Genomic DNA, 19,847 nt, shown 5'->3' with positions numbered 1-19,847 from the left:
GGCCTGAAATTGAGTTCAAACTCCTCCAAACCCCACTGATGTTGCTCTGCTGTAGCTGGTCCTCCATCTTCTTCCTGTAGATGTTTTTTCCATCCCTGATTTTCCTTCTCAGATCCTTCTGCACGGCTCTCAGCTCCTCCTTATTTCCTGATCTAAAGGCTCTCTTCTTCTCCTTCAGGAGAGCCTTTATTTCAGAGTTGATCCAGGGTTTGTTGTTTGAAAAACACCGTACCCTCCTGGTGGGCACAGTGTTTTCCACGCAGAAATTGATGTAATCAGTGATGCACCAAGCTTGCCATCTCTGGACATAAATCTCTGTTTCATTGGCTAGCCCAGCTTTTAGGAACTGTCATAGTTTCACATGTCTAACAAAAAGCTGTGGCACCACAAAGTCCTCCATCCAAATCTGTTTCTGTCAGGGAGCAGCATCCTCTATCTGCTGCAGGTTAAAGGCTATAGGATGACCATCAGTGGAAGTCTGGGAAAGACAACTCTAACTGTAGCTGTAATCACACAAGCAGCAACACTTCAATGAACGTCCATTGAACACATCTGTTTATAGCGTTAGTGTGAGCAGCAGCCTTATAGCATAAAGTATGTCTAATATAGGGCTGCAAATATCAGTTATTTTAAACACTGTGTACAAATTGTGGCAAGGACTTTTTAAAATCGAATTATTCGAGTTACTCGAGGAATCATTGCATCCCTATTGTAATATATAAGAATAGATAAAACATGCCTGAAGCCTTCCACCTATGCATAAATATAATAATAGTTAATAATTTGCTTATTGAATAATTTACTTTAAATAGATCTGTGTGTTTGAGGTCTTATTAGATGTCTTAGCACTGATTTTGATTCACTGCTGTGAAAACTCTGGAAAGGTGCTGCAGCAAAAAGTTTCTTTTTTTCCATAATAACAAGTGTAACGTAAAAATGACATCACAGAATCCACCTTAAACTGCCACTGCAGCCTTGTGAGGCAAGACTGAACTAAGAAAAATGCAGCTTTATTTGCTGGTAAACTCAGGGAAGGCATGCAAAATATCAACTTGGCTGGACAGGAGCCAGGAATTCATGAAATAGGAAGAAACTAGGAAACAGACCGGAACACGGAGCAATGAGAGGAGAGGAAACTAAGAATTAAACAATGACAACAGAATATGAAAGAGCAGAACAGAAACAGTGGCTCACAGACTCAGGACCAGGACAGAAACATGCACATATCCGGAGCGGCTTAAAGCTCTGCAGGAGGATGCTCTGCTGCTTGGTGGAAAAACTTGAGTCTGATGTGATTTTGGTATTTTTTTGGAACCCCAGTCCATGCAGTCACTGCAGTGGTCTCGATAAAATAATTAGCATGGCTTTTTTTTAATGCAGTCAGTTTAAATATGGAGTTTGTTTTAAGTATGACTTACACAGGAGGAACGCCATTTAATGCATGCAGCTGTTTTTTCCCACATTCTTCCCGTTCTAACTGATCTTCCTCCAACATTTTCAAAGAAAGGGAAGCCAGGATGGATCAAATCTATAGTGGAGAGCAGAGATTGAGAAAAAAACTTCCTCTCAATATCATATAATATCTACAATAATACATAAGTGATGTGTTATATTATACACACACCTGTGTGTTCCTTTTGATGAAGCTACCAAGTACTGTTAATTCAGTGGAAAACTCCAGCAATCTAAATAAATGAAAACACAAGCCAACAATAAACATTTACAGGGAAAAATGCTGTGAGGTTCTTAATGATTCTGTATCTGTCATGGCCCAGTGTTTTGTATTCTCTTGGTTCTGTTTCAGTTATTTCTGTGATTATGTTTATTAGATGGCGGCGCGCATAGTCGCAGCGGCTCAGTGCTCTCCTTTTCGGTGCTCTGTGAAATTGTGTATGTTGTTATGTGTGCTTCAACTGTGGCTCAACACATCACCATTATGTCGGGCGGACATTATAACATACAGACGGCACGAACTCCTACATATAGGAGCACAAAGTGAGCAGGCGGTTATGGCTGCCTTCCTCCACTCTCACAACATCCCGGTGGACATCGCCAGACCACCTGGCTCTTTGTGGTTCATCATCCCTGTGAGGGGGGGTCGCAGACGGAGACGGCGCAGAGAAAGGAGGCAGAAAAGAGGCGGCAGAGCTGGCGTTTTGGAGAGGCTACGTAAACGGCCTCATAGACCTCCGTTACCCAGTGTTTTCCTCGCCAATGTAAGATCACTCCCGAATAAAATGGATGAGTTGAGACTGCTGGTGGCTACAAACAGGACCGTGAAGGACTGCTGCGTTTTGCTCTTCACTGAGACCTGGCTTCATTCATCCATTCCTGATGCAGCCATCGAGCTAGCCGGCAGGACAACGCACCGGCATGACAGAATGCGGACCTCCGGTAAGAGCAGAGGAGGGGGTGTGTGCTTGTATGTAAACAACAGCTGGTGTACAGACAGTATGACTGTGAACAGCCACTGCTCTCCGGACCTGGAGTACATGACTGTTAAATGCAGGCCCATCTATCTGCCCCGGGAGTTTACAGCTGTTTTGATCACTGTTGTTTATCTTCCCCCTGATGCTAATGCTAACTCGGCTGTTAGTCTCTTACATGACACGGTTTGCAGTCAACAGAGCAGATATCCTGAGGCTGTACACATCATTGCAGGAGACTTTAACCATGTCGATTTAAAGACTGTTCTACCCAAGTTCCATCAGCATGTTAAATGCCCTACAAGAGGGAACAACACACTGGATAAAGTCTACTCTAACATCAAGCTGGGTTTCAGGGCTGTGCCACTGCCACATCTGGGCCAGTCAGACCATCTGTCCCTGCTTATGATTCCAGCATACACCCCCCTCAGCAAAACTGCTCTTTCTACATCTAAGACTGTTCAGACCTGGCCTGAAGGTGCCTCTCAACAGCTGCAGGACTGCTTTGAAACAACTGACTGGGACGTATTCAAGCACCAGGACCTGGAGCAGTATACCTCGGCTGTTCTGGACTACATCAAGTTCTGCACCGACACTGTAACTGTGGACAAGAATATCCGGGTTCTTCCAAATAGAAAGCCATGGATGAATGGAAAGGTGCAGAGCTTACTCAGAGAAAGGAACATCGCCTTCAGAGCTGGTGATGGGGCGCTTTACAGCGCTGCCAGAGCCAACCTGAAGAGGGGCATCAGGGAGGCCAAGGCTGTGTATAAGAGGAGGATTGAGGACTGTTTCCAGAGCCACAACTTCAGGCAGGTGTGGCAAGGGGTTCGGCATATTTTGAACTACAAACCCAGCCTGTTAGTTGATCAGCGTAACATCAATCTGGCAGAGGAGCTGAACAGCTTCTTTGCACGCTTTGAGGTACAGCAATCAGAGACAGCCATCCAACATCCCTCAGCAGGCAGCAGCAGCATCCTCAGGCTGCAAGAGCAAGAGGTGAGGCGTATGCTGGAAACTGTGAACCCCAGGAAAGCTGTGGGGCCCGATGGTGTCTCTGGACGGATACTGAAGGTCTGTGCGGCTCAGCTGGCTGGTATTTTTACCAGCATTTTTAACCAGTCCCTGAGCCAGGCTGCTGTCCCTTCCTGCCTGAAGTCCTCCATTATCGTCCCCATACCCAAGAAGAACACTATCAGAGGTTTGAATGACTACAGGCCAGTAGCACTAACACCAATTGTTATGAAGTGCTTTGAAAAGCTTGTCCGGGCTCACGTCATCTCCAGTCTCTCTCCCAGACTAGACCCCCACCAGTTTGCCTACAGAGCCAACCGGTCCACAGAGGACGCCATTGCCACGGCCCTCCACTCTGCCTTCTCTCACCTGGAGCAGGGGGGGAACTACGCTCGGCTGCTCTTTGTGGACTTCAGCTCGGCGTTTAACACCATCCTTCCTGGCAGACTGGTGACTAAACTGTCAGATCTGGGGATACCACGCTCCACCTGTCTTTGGATCAAGGACTTCCTGACAGACCGTTCCCAGAGGGTAAGAGTAGGTCCCCACCTCTCTTCAGCCATCAGCCTCAGCACCGGCTCTCCACAGGGCTGTGTGCTGAGTCCCCTACTCTTCACCCTCTACACACATGACTGCACCTCCATACATGCCAGTAACTGCATCATTAAGTTTGCGGATGACACCACTGTGGTGGGGCTCATATCAGGCGGGGATGAGTCAGCATACCGGGACGAGGTGCAGCGGCTGTCAAGGTGGTGCAGTGAGAATAACTTGATCCTGAACACCACTAAGACAAAGGAGATGGTAGTAGACTTTAGGAGGACAACACATGTCATTCAACCTCTGTTCATCGAGGGGGATGAAGTGGAGCTGGTTTCAGATTTTAGGTTCCTGGGAGTACATCTGCAGGATGATTTGACCTGGAGTATCAATACGACCAGCATTGTCAGGAAGGCCCAACAGAGACTGCATTTCCTGAGGGTTCTTAGGAGCAACTATCTGACCCAGAATCTGCTGGTGTCCTTCTACCGTTGCTGTGTAGAGAGCATCCTGACCTACTGTCTGTGCGTGTGGTTCAACAGCTGCACAGCAGCAGACAGGAAAACACTCCAGCGAATCATCAACACGGCTCAAAAGATCATAGGCTGTCCCCTGCCCTCCCTCCAGGAACTGTTCAATGCCCGCTGCCAGAGGAGGGCACAGAACATCCTCCAGGACCCCTCACACCCTGGACACTCCTTGTTTCAGCTACTGCCATCAGGCAGACGTTTCAGGACAATGAAGGCCAGAACAAACAGACTGAGGAACAGCTTTTATGCCAGGGCTATCATTGAACTGAACTCTGTGTGGTTTGGACAGTGATGTGGGGTGGTAGTGCTGACTGTGTGCGTGCGTTGGGGTGTGTATTGGGGCTAGATTCGTCTTAATTTACTATTGTGCACTGTATTTTAGTAATCATTTTTATCACTCATATTTTTATTATTTTATTATTTATTGTCTGAGGCACCTAGAAAGGAATGCATTTTAAATTTCGTTGTGCAACTTCTGTGTACAATGACAATAAAGATTCTGATTCTGATTCTGATTCTGATTCTTCTTTGTATTCCTCAGTTGTTTCTAGTCCCTTGTGTTTCCCTATGTCAAGTCTACGTGTACCTTGTCTAGTGACTTCCTGTTTTATTTTGACGGTCTTGTGTTCCTCGTGCTTTGTGTTTAGTTTTGCTTCCTCCGTTGTTGGTTTCATTTGCTTCACCTGCTGTGCCCTCTGTTTCCTCTTGCTCTGACTACCTAATGTGTATTTAAGTCCTGTTTTCTTCTGTTCTTTGTTGTGTTGTGGTCTATGTATCCATTCTGTGTGTTCTCCATCCCTTGTGTCCCGTAGTTTAGTTCTGGCCTCTGCCCAGCCCAGTTTATTTGTTTATTATCTTCATTTCAATAAAAATACATTAAGTTCATCACTTCTGAGTCCTGCATTTTGGGGTCTTCCTGCTCCTGCCACACACCGACATGACAGTATCACGTTCAGTTATTCTTAATTTCCAAAAATAAATGTCCAAAACATAAATGTGCTGACTCAGCAATACTTATATTTGTGTCTGTCAGACACGTGAGATTGGCAGTAAAGGGCTGACTGAATCTGACTGATATCTGCCTGCTTTGTTTTATAGTTTAAAAAGCTTCATTTACTCAAGCAAAAAAGACATTTCTGTGTGTCTAATGGACAGAAAGACACAACCAAACACAGCCTCACTGCCCTCACTGCAGGCAGCTCTTCCTTAAGATTGGTCAACACATGAGCAGTAACACTTAAAAACATGATGATGACCCCTGTGGCTCACAACTGACCTGATATCAAAGCTCCTCCTCCTTTTTCCTTCTGGCTCCTCAATGGTCATCCACCTGCATGTGCCAATGACAACACAGAGTGTTAGCACTGGGAAGCAGCCCAGTGCTTTTTTACAAGCAGATGTAAAGATGGCAAATATATACTTCCCAGCAGATCTGGTCAAGAAATTACAATTCCCCATAAATAAATGAAGAAACTGTAACGGTATTAGAGGGTAAAGGTGATTAGTGAGTAGTTAAAATTTTGTGAATCTCTGCCCAAAATGGTTTTGTTTTTGGACATTCTCAAAATACACGCCAGTAATCAGCTTCCCAAAAGCGACACAGATGCCAACATTAGCAGCTACTGGATCAAAATGTGTTTTTTGCTTTGGTGTTATAAAAAAATGAATAAGACATTTCCAATTAAAGTCACGCCACATACAGTATGGGGGTTTGTACATTTCCATTGAAACTCACATAAATTTAACCAATCATTTGTAGATATTAACATATTACATTCCCTTTCCATTTCTCATGTAGTCTTAACTGCAGTATATGCACTCAAAGTTAGTTTTACTATGGAATTATTGTCTTTCATGACTGAAAGTTCAATATCCTTCCACCTGGCATAGAACTGAGGGGAGCACAGATTGATAAGGGGCCTAATCTGAGCCACAAAATAATATCCTTTAAAGTACATCCCCCTCTTCCTTTGACAGCTGCAGTGTTTTAAATCTAACCCGAGGCTTCATTAAACGTGGAAATAATTTTATCTATTTCTGAGAATTATTTTAGGGCATCCCTGTCACATTCCTCATTGCAGAGTAATGGTGTTTGAACAATAATTACAAAGGAAATGCTGAATGTTCCCCATGTATGATGATGACTGTTATGGCTAAAATGTTTTGGTGGTCTGCAGAAGATTTTCACATTTCAATCTGGGCTCCAACAGTCTGTAGTTTGAGAAATGGCTGGATTCGAATAATTGATTCCTTGTAGATCGAGAGGTAATGGAGCTCATAGAGCTCATGGACATAGTAGGGCTACAGCAGTGGATGTGCAAGCCTTTAGAGTCTTTGCTATCTGTGGTGTGGAACTACATTCGGAGCTCTGATTAGCTCATTTCAGCTCACACTGTATAAACTGTATGATTTTAAAACATTTAGAACTTACCAAGACCTTCAAAATCCCACAGTTTTCAGCAGTGGTTGGGCTATCAAAGATCCAGATAGCTTTTACTGCCTGTAACTGTGTACATGTTTTGGGAAAGGGCTTATTGGCCTCCAAATCTCAACAACCCAGTAGCCCTGAAATGAATGTTCATTCATTTTAAATTTATCCTTTAAATCTAATGGTTTATGGCCACAGTTGTTGGTTTTCAGTCAATAAAGCACAATTTTTGTTTTATAAATGATGGTCCTTGTTAGTGTCTGCAAACACAATAATGTAGGGTCTGCTTTACCATATGATTGACAGATTGCTAGCTTGAGTCTTTTTTGGGCAGGATCAGCTTCCTTGTTTAAAAACAGTGTATTGATACTAAGCTGATTCAGCTGTTCTTCAATTCAATTCAATTTTAGTCATGTAGCGCCAAATCACAATAAACAGTTCCCTTTATATTGTAAGGTAAAGATGCTGTGTTGGCCCTGTGACAGGCTGGCGACCTGTATAGGGTTTACCCTGCCTCTCGCCCTGTGTCAGCTGGGATAGGTTCTAGGTACTCTGGCTTCATTCCACGGCATGAAGACATTTATATTAGGTAAATATCCACTGATAACATATTAAACTCACAAACTAGGAAAGTGAGGCTTCTATTTTATATTACTGTACCGCAAACTCAGACAAGAGATGCAACCAAAATATCATTATTGTCAATCCTTGAAGCAGCTTCTGCAAATGGAGAGTTGGTCAGTAATTTGTTTGCAATCTATTCGAGACGGTGTTTGTTTGGCGATGGAACAGGCTAGAAAGAGGAGATTTTCCTCTGTCTGGGAACATTTTGAGTTGATCTCTTCTAGTAAGGTATGCACATAGTAATAAATTATTAATAAGCAGCATATTAATTAATGTGACAACCTGTCACATTGTACCTGAGTGAAACAAACACTGAAAGATTGGAGAACCCTCTAGATTATTAGGAAGGAAAGAAAAATGTACATCCCTCCTTGTACAAACTTGTTGTTGCTTTTCTCTGTACCCCAAAGAAACCTCCTGAAGCCCAGCACTGTGGGAAAGATGTTATTTTAAAATAAAAATGAATAAATAAAATGTCCCTAGTGACATAAGCACAGTCATAAACCATGTAAAACAATTACATTCATATCACAACCCTCTCCCCAGTTTGTTTCTACTTTCCCTTTTGACCCCACCATTGTATCATAAAGACAGACACAATGTTAATAAGTTTAGATTTTATGTATTGGCATCACAAACATCATTCATCCATTTATTCAGTTCAAAGCTTCACACACCAAAGCCACGGTGCGGTTATAATCACTCTGCCTGTTTTACATTCACTGTCCACTTGATGGCGCAGAAGAGCAAATGACGCACCATGAAGCTTCGGCCCATGGTTTCACCAATTGAATGGAAAGCTTCAGTGTTTCATGAAGCTTCATCTCACATCACTAGTAGATACTTTATTTTAAAAGTCTATTCTGTGGTAACAGTGATTGTGCATGAATAATAAATAGGAGAAGTTCCACTTAATGAAGTCAGGATTTTACCTCGAACTCATTTGACTAAGGTGGGCTATAAAAGAGCGTATGAATTGCGTAGAACAGGCCATCCTGATGTCACTGACGGTCCGGTTCCCATCTGAACAAATTAACTAATTCTATTTATGAGCTGAAATTTTCTTTAAAATTATTTAACGCGTTCTCGAATTTCTTTTTGGGAAATGCAGTTTTACATGAATATGCAGCCACCCAATGTAAAAGTCGAAGTATGCAATATGTACTCCATTTCCCATAATTCACACAGAGGCACTTCCTGGATAGATTACGCGAAGGGCCAGGATTGTGTTTAGAACCTCACAATAGAAAAGTCGCTTTAAACGACGTTTTTTCCAAACTTATTTTATTTATGTATACTTGTTTTTCAGCCTTATTTTTAGTGTGATTAGAATGAAGCCGCAGTGGTGCAGGTCGCTGTGTTTAGTCTCATATAAGCTAAGCTAAGTTACCAAGCCAGCATTGGTAACACTAGTTAACACGGACGCGAGTTTACAATTTTTTCCAAGATGTACACTTTGTTATCTGGATTATATAAGTATATGTTCCAGAAGGATGAATATTGCGTTTTGATCCTGGGACTGGATAACGCCGGAAAAACGGTACATTAAGTGATACTTTGTAATTCGTTAACTGGGTTTGCCTGCATAGTACTGAAAGCGGTATTATTATGTATCCTTGTGTAAGTTAGCATTGTGTTTTCTGTGGTCTGTCAGTGTACCTATCTCCAGGTCTGAGTCATACCCATGAGAATAGCGTTATTCAAAAGGGGTCGCCAGAGCTGGTAGCGCCACATATTTGATTTGGTAGATTTTTATGCCAAATGCCCTTCGTGACGCGATCACAAGGGATTTGTGTCCCCTCCTGGAAAAGAACGGGGAGTCTTTCACTTTGTTGGGCGAATATGTAAAACCACTACACCATGGAGACACTCTAGTAGCTACTTTTATTAAATTTTAGAAATGTTATTAAATATGTATGTATTTTTAAAATAACCCCAGTTTGCAACAATAGTCATGTCAATACACTTTATATTGTAAAGACCCCACATACAACCTAAGCGCACACACTGGGAGATGGTGGAGAGAGTAGAAAAGTAAAAGTTAATGACATGTGATGGTGGCATAAGGGAGAACCTCCCATATAAACATCATGGGACTTAAACTTCACGGACATCAATCTGTCCAGTCCATCACCTGTTTTGGTGCAAATTAAGGTGACAGATTGCCTGGTGTTCTTGGGTAAATCTCAGTTGAACTGCATGGTGGTGGTCTGACCACGGGTCCCACTAAAGGGCACTACATTTCTTCTACAAACTCTTGATGCTGTGCTGGGAGGCACAGCAAACCCCTGTGCAATGGCACATATGGATGGGCCATCTTAGAGGAGCTGGACTGCAGGTACCACTGCATGCTAACAGTGACAAGAACACTGGCAAGAAGCAAAACTAGAGAAAAAACTGTCATGATGGTTAAATAGAGAGTAATGGTCTATGGCCACCACATGCAAAACCATTCTCTTTTTTTGGTGGTTGTCTTGCTGCCTTTCTGGTGCACCTGTTGTTACTTTAATTTAAACCAAAGAAGGTGAAAAGGTTTCACTGTGGTTTATGCTTGCTAACTGGATCGTATAATCTCCCTGAAGTTTATCTGACTTTGTTTCTGTGTCTACACACACACAGACATACAGATCTATAAACACCTGATCTGATTATTAGACAAATTTAAGTCTGAGTAATCCACTGATCTAAGTGTTGACCTTACTGTCTCTTTCTGTAGACGTTCCTGGAACAGACCAAAACAAAGTTTAGTAAGAATTACAAGGGAATGAATTTATCGAAGATCACCACTACAGTTGGCCTGAACAGTAAGTGAATGTCTGTGTTATGGCCTTGTTACTCCAAACAGTGACTTGTACCAGGCCTGCATCTGCATGTAGTCCTTTACAATATTCTCCTGTCTTCTAAGAACAAAGTAGTTTGAATCTCTTGCCTTGTTAGCTGCGTGTGTGATTACTGAAGTAAATAATGAAAAGTGGTAATTGTTTTTTTGAGGAGTAACTGCAGTAATTAATTGTAATTTCTTATCATTCTGGGTTCTAGCCAGTGGTTGATCACCTGTGCTGAGTTGAGGTACTGTCACGCCAGGTTGAAAATTTCACTGGTTCACTATCAGAACTGTTTGCTACTACCACAGTTAGCAAGCAGGGGCCGCTATTAGCACTAGCAAGCAGCTATCTGATACAGCCCGCTGTGAAATTTTTCTGACAAGATCCCTGTCGTTATAGTACAGAATAACTTTATATGATGTAGCTAAAGGAAAAACTCAAGCCGACTCTTTACCAGGCTATGTCATTCCTGGAATCTGCTACCTGCTTTGTAGTTTACACAAGGCGCTTGATTTGAACTGCTGTAACATTTCTTGTGGATCTCTTACTTTCCTTTATAGTTGGCACAATTGATGTTGGCAAAGCCCGTCTAATGTTCTGGGATTTGGGAGGCCAGGAGGAGCTCCAGTCTTTGTGGGACAAAGTGAGTTAAAAATTAAGCACCAACAATATCCAGAGAGGAATTCTTCACAGGCTGTACACTGACACAGCTAGTTAAAATTTCTATTTCTGAGGTGTAATTATTTTATAATGTTTGCCAGACAAAGACTTTACTTGGACAGGCAACACAGGTATATTTGGCTACTCTTTTTTTAAAAAGAAAAATTTTAATTACTTTTTGTTATTCGTCTGAGGGAACAATGCCGTCTATAGTCAAGGAGACATGCCCAGAGCTCCCGCTCTCCAGCTATCTCCTCTGGTTCTTCCATGGGGGACACCACGGTGTTCAAAAGTTAGATAAGACACAAAAACTGTTCAACATGGCCTCGATCTACAATGGAATCTCTTCTCTTTTGGTATTATCTATTAATCAACACAGAGGGAGTACTCTCTGCATTAACATGGTTTGATTCTGAGCCTCTCCAGAATGACCAAGGTCTTCAATCTTGTGTAAGTGTGAGCCCAGAAATCCTTCAGAGGTGACTCATTTCCTCCCCTTGTATTTGCGATCTTATTCTTTCACCCACTGCAGACAGTGATAGGTAAGAGCACGTATATTGATCAGCCAGTAAATTAAGAGCTCCACCTTTACGCTCTCAGGTGAAGTGGAAACCTGTCCTGTGGTTTAACCAGTCAGAATTTGAAAATCCTTTTGGTCATGAGTGCTGTGATTTCTGGGCTAAAGAGGAGGAGAACCATTGTTTACTCAGTGGGTAACTTGCACATCAGTGAAGGCCCTGCTAATGCTGAATTTTATATACAGGTTTCATCACTCACTGAAAAAATTGTGCCCTGAAAAATATGACAAAGAAGGCCCCAAACTGGGCACTTAGAGTCCTATATCATGAATAGTTCTCATTCAAAGGTAGAGCAGTTAGTCTCTACAGGTTCAAAACACATTGTAAATATGCCCAACCTTTAGAAATGTGTTACTGGCAATAATTTTCAAATGAGCTGAAACTCTTAATGTCAGCATTTGATATTTTTGATAGTTGTTTTTGTCCTGTTATGTAAAAAATATATATAGTCTTTGAATTACTTGCAAATTACTGCATTCTGTTTTATTTATCTTGGATGAAGTCAGTTTTGGAAATGGAGTTGTATTAACGACAGTATAGAAATACTTTCAGGAACACACACACATACAGTACCAGTTTGGACACCTTCTAATTCAGTGGTTTTTCATTATTTAAAATTTTATTTTTGTAGATTAATACTAAAGTCATCCAGACTATGAAGAAATACATATGGAATTATTTAGCAAACAACAAAAAGTGTTACACAAAGTTTTCCAACAGGCTTGAAGGAGTTCCCAGAGGTGCTGAGCACTTGTTGGCTGCTTTGCCTTCACTCTGCGGTCCAACTCATCCCAAACCATCTCAACTGGGTTTAGATCAGGTGGTTGTGGAGGCCAGGTCATCTGACACAACACTCCATCAGCTTCTTTCAGCTTCTTACAAAACCTGGAAGTGTGTTTGCAGTCATTGTCCTGTTGAAAAACAAATGTGCAAACCAGATGGGATGGGGTGAAGCTGCAGAATACTGTGCTAGCCATGCTGGTTAAGTGGGCCTTGGATTTTGAATAAATCTGCAATAGTGAATTTTTGTTTATTTTGTTTTGGGGTTTTTTTGTTTTTATTTCTCATTGTATTATCACTGTCAAGTCTATTTGGCAGTCGGTTTCGTTTTATTCAGCCCAAAAGTCTGGTCTAATGTGCCATTTGTATTCTTCATGTTTGTATTTAGTACTATGCAGAGTCCCATGGAGTCATCTATGTGATAGACTCAACTGATGAAGAGCGTTTATCAGAATCAAAGGAGGCCTTTGGTGAGTAACTTTCATCTTATTTTCTGAACAAAGTCATTGACAGGTTTGCTTTGAGGTTTACAGTGCTGTGAAAAAGTATTTGCCCCCTTTGGTATTTATTTATTTGGCATATTTATCACACCTACGTGTTTCAGATTATCAAACAAATGTTAATATTCAGTAAAGATAATGAATAATAAATAAATAAATAAATTGAATGATGATTTCATTTATGAATGGAAAAAAGCTGTCCAAACTTCCCTGGCCCTATGTGGAAAACAGTATTTGCCATCCTTGGCAGCAAAAACTGCAGTCAAGCAGTTGCAACAACTGGCAATGAGTCTTTCAGATCGCTGTGGAAGAATTTTGGCCCACTCTTCTTTGCAGAGTTGTTTTAATTCAGCTGCACTGTGATACGGTGGCTCTGAGAGGACATCTGCTAGCATGTCCTCAACAGTTGTGAAGGTGTTGATCTTCTGTGCAGACTTGACCTGTTCTGCGGCAGAGCCTTCCCGTCTGCCGCAGAACAGTTCCAATACCACACAGTGTTGCATGATATTATGATGCTTTCAAGAAGAAGGAAGTGAGGATTTTGGTCCCCAGACCAGCCTTCTTCAGCTTTCGCAGGAAGTACAGTCTTTGGTGGGCTTTCTTCATAAGACACACCAGAGTTTGTGTTCCAGGTGAGGGTGTTAGTGACGTGAATCCTCAGATATTTAAAGCCGGAAACAACATCGACCGCTACTCCTCCTATGCACAGTGGGGCAGAACGGCAGATGGCGTTCCTCCTGAAATCCACGATTATCTCCTTGGTCTTGGCCACGTTGATGCAAAGCTTGTGTGCCAGGTCTCTGGCGCAACCATTGCTGTGTTATTGATGTGGGTGCTTGGGATTGTGGATGAGCAGTCACAAGTAAGCGGCGTGTACAGCAGGGTGATGGGGAAAAAGGTGATGTTGCATAGTGAGGAGCTCAGACCAAGCATGTTCAGCTTGGGAACAAGTGTCACACAACTGAATTGTTTTTGGGGAGACGATAATGTGACAGAACAGCTGTGGAAGTGATAAACTAACAGTAAACGGCTAATAGCAAACCTCTGTCTACCATGTTATATGAATCATGGGATTAAAACACACATTACCTTGCTGGTGTGTTTTGGGATCATTGTCCTGCTGCATAACCTTCATGGCACAAACTGATGACGGAACTTTTTTTTGTTTGTTTCTCATCTGTTTTTGAGTTTCGTTGTATCGTGGCATGTTGTTTGTTTTTCTAAAGCTCTTTTAGCCTGCTTCACTTTGTCAGACAGGTTCTATTTATGTGATTTCTTGATTTAACAGGTCTGGTAGTTATAGATAGCCCCCCCCCCCCCCCCCTTTTTTTTTTTAACAAATGAAATAATTTGAAAACTGCATTTCTTATTTACTCAGCTTATCTTTGTTTAACATTAAAATTTGTTTGATCTGAAATGTGTGACAACAAAAAACTCAAGAAGGGGCAAATACATTTTCATGGCACAGTATTGATGAATCAGTGATTGAACTTTCTTCTCTTCCAGAGAAAATGATCAGCAGTGAGGCGTTAGAAGGCGTTCCACTCCTTGTGCTGGCTAACAAGCAAGATGTACCGGTATGAATGTGGATTATTCACTAACTTTAGACTTTCCGTCCACACTAAGCCAGTGATTTGTTCATACCTAAATCTTTGACAGATTACATGTAATTTTTTTTTAAATATGCACTTTAGTTTGATCATTGCTGATGCTGCCTTCGGTCTTGTGTGTGTTCTTTTTCTCAGAACTGTTTGTCAGTGCCAGACATTAAAACAGCCTTCAGTGACTGTGCGCCGAAGATTGGCAAGAGAGATTGCTTAGTCCAGCCTTGTACTGCACTCACAGGGTAAGACAGCTCCACCGCTAAATGGTACACTGTATGCGCAACAGGTGGCTCTTACATGTAATCCAATCCAGTACGTGTTCAACAGAAGCTAAACTACGAAAGTAATAGCTATATTTATATTTAATATACAAGGTCTCATGTGGCATGAGTATACAGGCAGATCCTGGAGGATGAACGAATTAATACATTGACTGGCCCCCACGCTTGCTTGACCTAATTTCAATAGAACACCTCTGGACATTATGTTTCCATCTATCCAATGCTACCAGTTTGCAATGGAGTCAATGGATGGTGTCCTGGGGGACCTTCTCCCAGATCTGGATCATTAGGAGCATGTCCCGACATTGTCAGGCATGTTTACAAGCATGTGGGAGCCATAAAAACTACTGAGTACCATTTGAAATTGCTGCAATGAAATTTAGGCAAAATGGACTAGCGTGCTATGTCATTTTTAGTTGCGTAAGTGTCCATAGCCTTGGCGTCAGTTCCATAAAAACTTTAGCACTGGCCATAATTCGAGAACAATCTCACCTTGGATGTTCAAATCGACACCATAGATGCACCTCCTGAAAATCTGGGACAAGTTTGAATCTCGGTGACATTGACCTGACTGTAAAGGTCAGAGATCAAGTTTTCTGAAAATCTTGTGAACACAATAACTCGAGAATGATGTGATCTAGAATGTTCAAATTCACACCATGGATGCATACTGTTCAAGCTAGACCCATCAAACTGAAAACACTTGTTCAATGACTTTAATATAACAGCACCTTGACCTCCCCTTCCCCCTGTTATGAATTCAAAACAGCCGAGGGTTGGCACCTGCTCACTTTCAGGGTGTCTTTGAATTCAGCCCTCTGCAGGTTGATCATTTTCATTCATTTCATTGTTTCTAACACATTACCTAATCCATATCAGTATAGATATCCAGCATGATTTTTTTGCCCATTGAGCTCTGATGTGTTTTCAAAATGGTCCTTTAATTTCTTTTGAGCAGTATGTATCGATCAGCATTAATGAGACCTGCAAGTTACCAATGCCACATTCACTAATGTGTCCCCCATACCATCCAGATTTTGTCTTTTGAACTGTGTGATAGATGGACCTTCTCCTGTTTAGCACCGAGGATGCGTCATCCATGGTTTACAAAAAGAATTTCAGAATTTGATTGCACAGCCCACAGGACATTTTACCCCCTTTGCCTCAGTCCACCTTAAACTCCAGAGAAAGTAATTGTTTGTCTGAAGTTGCATAGTGGAACTTGAATTCACCTTTGTGTAGATTTTGCAAGTGATTTCCACTATCAAGTCATTTCAGTTTTAATGCGATGCTCCCTGAGAGCCTTGGCGTCACAGCCATTTAGTGCTGGTTTCAGCCTTGTCCCTTGTGTACAGAAATATTTTGCACCTGTTGGCAGCCCATTCCTTATTCTAGTTGTTGAGCTCTTTGCCCCACAATCTTTTGCAGAGTGGTGAAATCCCCCCATCTTCACTTGTGCAAGACTCATCCTTTTATAGCCAATCATGCTATTAAATGATTGCAAATTAGTTGTTGCTGGTCCCAGCTGTTATTGCCATGTGCCGTTGTTACAAATTCAAAATAAGCATATATTAGGAAATGTCTCATTTTTAACACTTGATATATTTGATATGTCTTTGTATTGCTTTCAAAATGTAAGCCTTAAATGATTTTTACACTTTCTGAACTGTAGATGTTCATATGAAATTCAAAACTCTACTTGCTTGTTCTCATACAGGGATGGAGTGAATGAAGGCATTGAGTGGATGGTGAAGTGTGTGGTCAGAAACATTCACCGGCCACCCAGACAGAAGGACATCACATAAGATGTTAGTCATCTCTGGACTCTGACTACGGACTGAGAGTTTCTTCTCGAGGACATTCCATGTTAAGCCCTGGAGCCGATAACTTTCCTCTCACCTTGTATTTCCTGTGACATTGAATGGTTTGGATTTTTGCTTTTTGGAGTTCATTACGGTATTTTTATCAACAAGCATAACTTCAGATGTCCTTTGATCAGATGTCTGCGTGTTTGTGCCCACACTTTTTGAAGGTGTATCATTTATTGTTGCTGGCTGGGATCCGTGCTGCAGCATCTGTATGGAGCGCGCCATGTGGGCAGAAGTACTGACACCTCATTTCTCACATTATATATACAAAGCATTGGCGAGGGAGTTATCTGTTTAATCAGATCCACTAAGCAATGATAAGTTACATGTTTGCAGATAAACTGAAACGTAAATTCTCCTTTTTGTGAAGGCTATCAGTGATTAACGATACAGCATTTTTCTTCCGTCATTAGAACCTTTATTAACATATTTATAGAAACAGTTTACATTTTAGCTAGGTTGGTCACTTTTTTCCTTTTGTCATTAAGCATCAGCGAGGAATTATTAGGAAATTGATCTGTCCTGTCTATTTATGAGTTTCAACATTTGGGAAGTGTGACTGTACAGGTAGTTAGCCTTCACTTCTGGCATTAGGAAGTAATTTTTTTTTTTTTAATTTAAATCAACACCAGCTAAGTCCTGGACCCTCAGCTGGTCATCTGCTCATGTGGCAGTAAAGACAGAACATTACATTACCAATATTGCCCAGTGGTTCTCACACGTATATTTTACTTGGGTAGCCAACAAGGTGTGTTTGTCGACTCATTTTTAAACTTTGCTGTCAGGCAGATTAAGAAAAAATACAATCAGTTTACTAGTTGACAGTTCACTTTCCTCCCTTTTTGAAAGTTCAGTTGCTGCAAACTAGCTAGCGCCAACCTTTTCCAGCCCATGTTTTCCCTACAAACTCTGTATGGCTTTTTTAGTGAGTCTGACATACACAACAGTGGCAGCACAGATTACAAGTTTTACCAATATTTAAGTACATTGCCGCCATCTTGGATAAAGTTGAGGTTTGTGGGGCTGCTCTGACTTTCCTAGTTGGACGTCTGACTTGAGGGGGATGTTCCAGTTGAAAAATCTGACTGGGAACTTGGAAATTACAGCTTCAGGTGGAATGCACCTGAGAGTTTGAGTTCAATCACAGAATGAGAGACTCACTGAAGGTTACAGCTGATTATATTTCTCAGTTATTTGCCACAATTAAATTGACCAATAGAACATTTGCAGATGAAGAACTTATAAGCAAAATTGTTTGATAATTCCAATATTCCACATGTGCACAATGTGCACATACCCATCCATCTTTTGGAATAAATCTTTTGCAAACCATTGCTGGTCTTCCAGTCTAACACAAAGCATAGTGAGATACTGAATGATTTGAGGAAGAAGATTACATGAATCACCAGATCACAACCCAACTCTAAATTGATAGGAGATTTTGGACAGTCTATTCTTCTTTTGAAAGAATGTTGTTCATCCTTCCAGTAGAGTTCCAGAGACTTTGACAACCAATGCACATGAGTAGTGAATCTGTTCTGGCAGCACATGGTGGCTAAATGCATTACTATGCAGTTTTTCCTCTTATTTGGTCCCCGCTTTATCTGTTGATATACCAGCATAACTCTAATTTTTTTTTCATTTTCAGTCATGTTCAATCGGTCCAGTTGGCAGTTGCTACTTTAATTGTCAACATGGTATTGTTTGCCCTTTTAAATTTTGACATGGATTATTTTTCTCATCATTATACATTTGGATTCCCATCATTATCAAAATAGGAATTTGTGAGGAATAAATGAGTGTAAATAACTGATGATTTGTAAAGTTCAAATCCCAGTAATGTGAGCATAAAATTAATTTTAACTTTTGGAAGGAAAAAAAAACTGGAGGTGTGTGGAGGTGTTTTTGATGTGTCCTTTGGGATCATTTTGCTCTGTGAGTCTCTGTGCTGACTAGTGCAGGAGCTCCAACAGTTTTCACAGACTTGAGTCAGGGGTCTCTCTTTGGTAAAACATTACTTTGATCTCTTAATGATTTTTTTTATGTTAATTTGCAGAAACACTATAGATGGTTCGGTAACTGGATATGCCATCTGAGAAAGCTAAGTGTGCAGGGCACAGAAACCTTACTGATCCTGCTAAATCAATGTCAGATCAGCTGTTTGACTTGGGATGTACTTAGTTAAAAAAAATCAACTGAAGGTAACTTTTTCTGTCAATCGCATAGACTGGATGATAGCTTATTCCAATAAATTTCTAATTTCAGCAAGAACAGTGTGTCATCTGATATACTTTGACCTGAAGTTTCCTATCAATCCTCATATTGACCTTCACAGCTCCTCCTGTTGTCTGTCTAGTTGTGAAGGTAAATCTATTGTTAGATGTTTTACAGCTGTTTCATAACTACTCTTTCAAGAATTTTTGAGAGAAAATGAAGGTTGGAGATTGGCCTTAATTAGCTAAGATAGCTGAGTTTAAGTGATGACTGTGGTAGATAGCCTAATAAACATTGATTAATCATATTTAGGATTGAAGCATCAATTAATGTTAGGACTTCTTTGAGCAGTCTAGTAGGAATGGGGTGTTAAAATGTGTTGTTGTGTTAGAGCAGCCAATCCAAAGTCAAGAGTACTGCAGCCCACTCGAAAACCTGAAAATCCCACGAGACCCACTCAATCTTAAATCTTTACTCGAATCAAAATACAGGAGTGATGATTTCCTTGAAACTTTTATTTAAAAAATACAAACAACACAGGCTGTTGACTATAAATTTCTAACACTACACAGTCTTATGAAAAGTGTTAATGCCAATATGTGACTCACACAAACTTCAATACAAGAGCAGTAAATTTAGGTCAGAGTAATGAGTAATATCACAAACTAATAACCTCCTATTACCAGTTTTAATTCACTTTTTTTATAAATAAAATTTATATAAATATATAAGTATACATATTTGTGCATAGTGTCCCACACTTTGTGGTTTAGAGGGAATACTTGAATTAACTCAGAAAGATCAATCCGGGAAAAAAAAGCTCACACAATGTCTACAAGCAATCATCTTAAAGTACTATAATTTAAATGGCTTATGCGTACATATGTTACACCTATGGAATTAAATAAAAACAAGGAAGACATACTAGACATGTAAAAAGTGTTACTCAAAGGAACATTAATACCTTGCCTCTAG

At 41.0% G+C, this 19,847-nt stretch overlaps 1 protein-coding gene across 1 annotated transcript; it reads left to right on the top strand.

The window, feature by feature from the left end:
- The first annotated feature begins 8,761 nt into the window (after positions 1–8,761).
- Positions 8,762–18,929, top strand: arfrp1 (ADP-ribosylation factor related protein 1). The gene is made up of 7 exons (XM_030730094.1): positions 8,762–9,102; positions 10,279–10,366; positions 10,948–11,030; positions 12,794–12,875; positions 14,412–14,482; positions 14,651–14,751; positions 16,508–18,929. The coding sequence occupies exons 1-7, from the start codon at positions 9,010–9,012 to the stop codon at positions 16,593–16,595; spliced, it is 606 nt and encodes a 201-aa protein (XP_030585954.1). The 5' UTR covers positions 8,762–9,009; the 3' UTR covers positions 16,596–18,929.
- The last annotated feature ends 918 nt before the right edge of the window (positions 18,930–19,847 follow it).

Source organism: Archocentrus centrarchus, chromosome 5 (assembly GCF_007364275.1).
Source record: "Archocentrus centrarchus isolate MPI-CPG fArcCen1 chromosome 5, fArcCen1, whole genome shotgun sequence".
NCBI lineage: Eukaryota > Metazoa > Chordata > Actinopteri > Cichliformes > Cichlidae > Archocentrus > Archocentrus centrarchus.
Note: the sequence above shows the minus strand (reverse complement) of the source record. Positions and strands in the feature narration are given on the sequence as shown.

What these genes read in the sequence shown, in the direction of transcription:
- arfrp1 (XM_030730094.1), top strand. Translation starts at nt 9,010, where the DNA reads ATGTACACTTTGTTATCTGGATTATATAAGTATATGTTCCAGAAGGAT. An exon ending in AGAATCAAAGGAGGCCTTTG is followed by an intron (nt 12,876 to 14,411) that starts GTGAGTAACTTT and finishes CTTCTCTTCCAG; the next exon opens with AGAAAATGATCAGCAGTGAG. An exon ending in CTAACAAGCAAGATGTACCG is followed by an intron (nt 14,483 to 14,650) that starts GTATGAATGTGG and finishes TCTTTTTCTCAG; the next exon opens with AACTGTTTGTCAGTGCCAGA.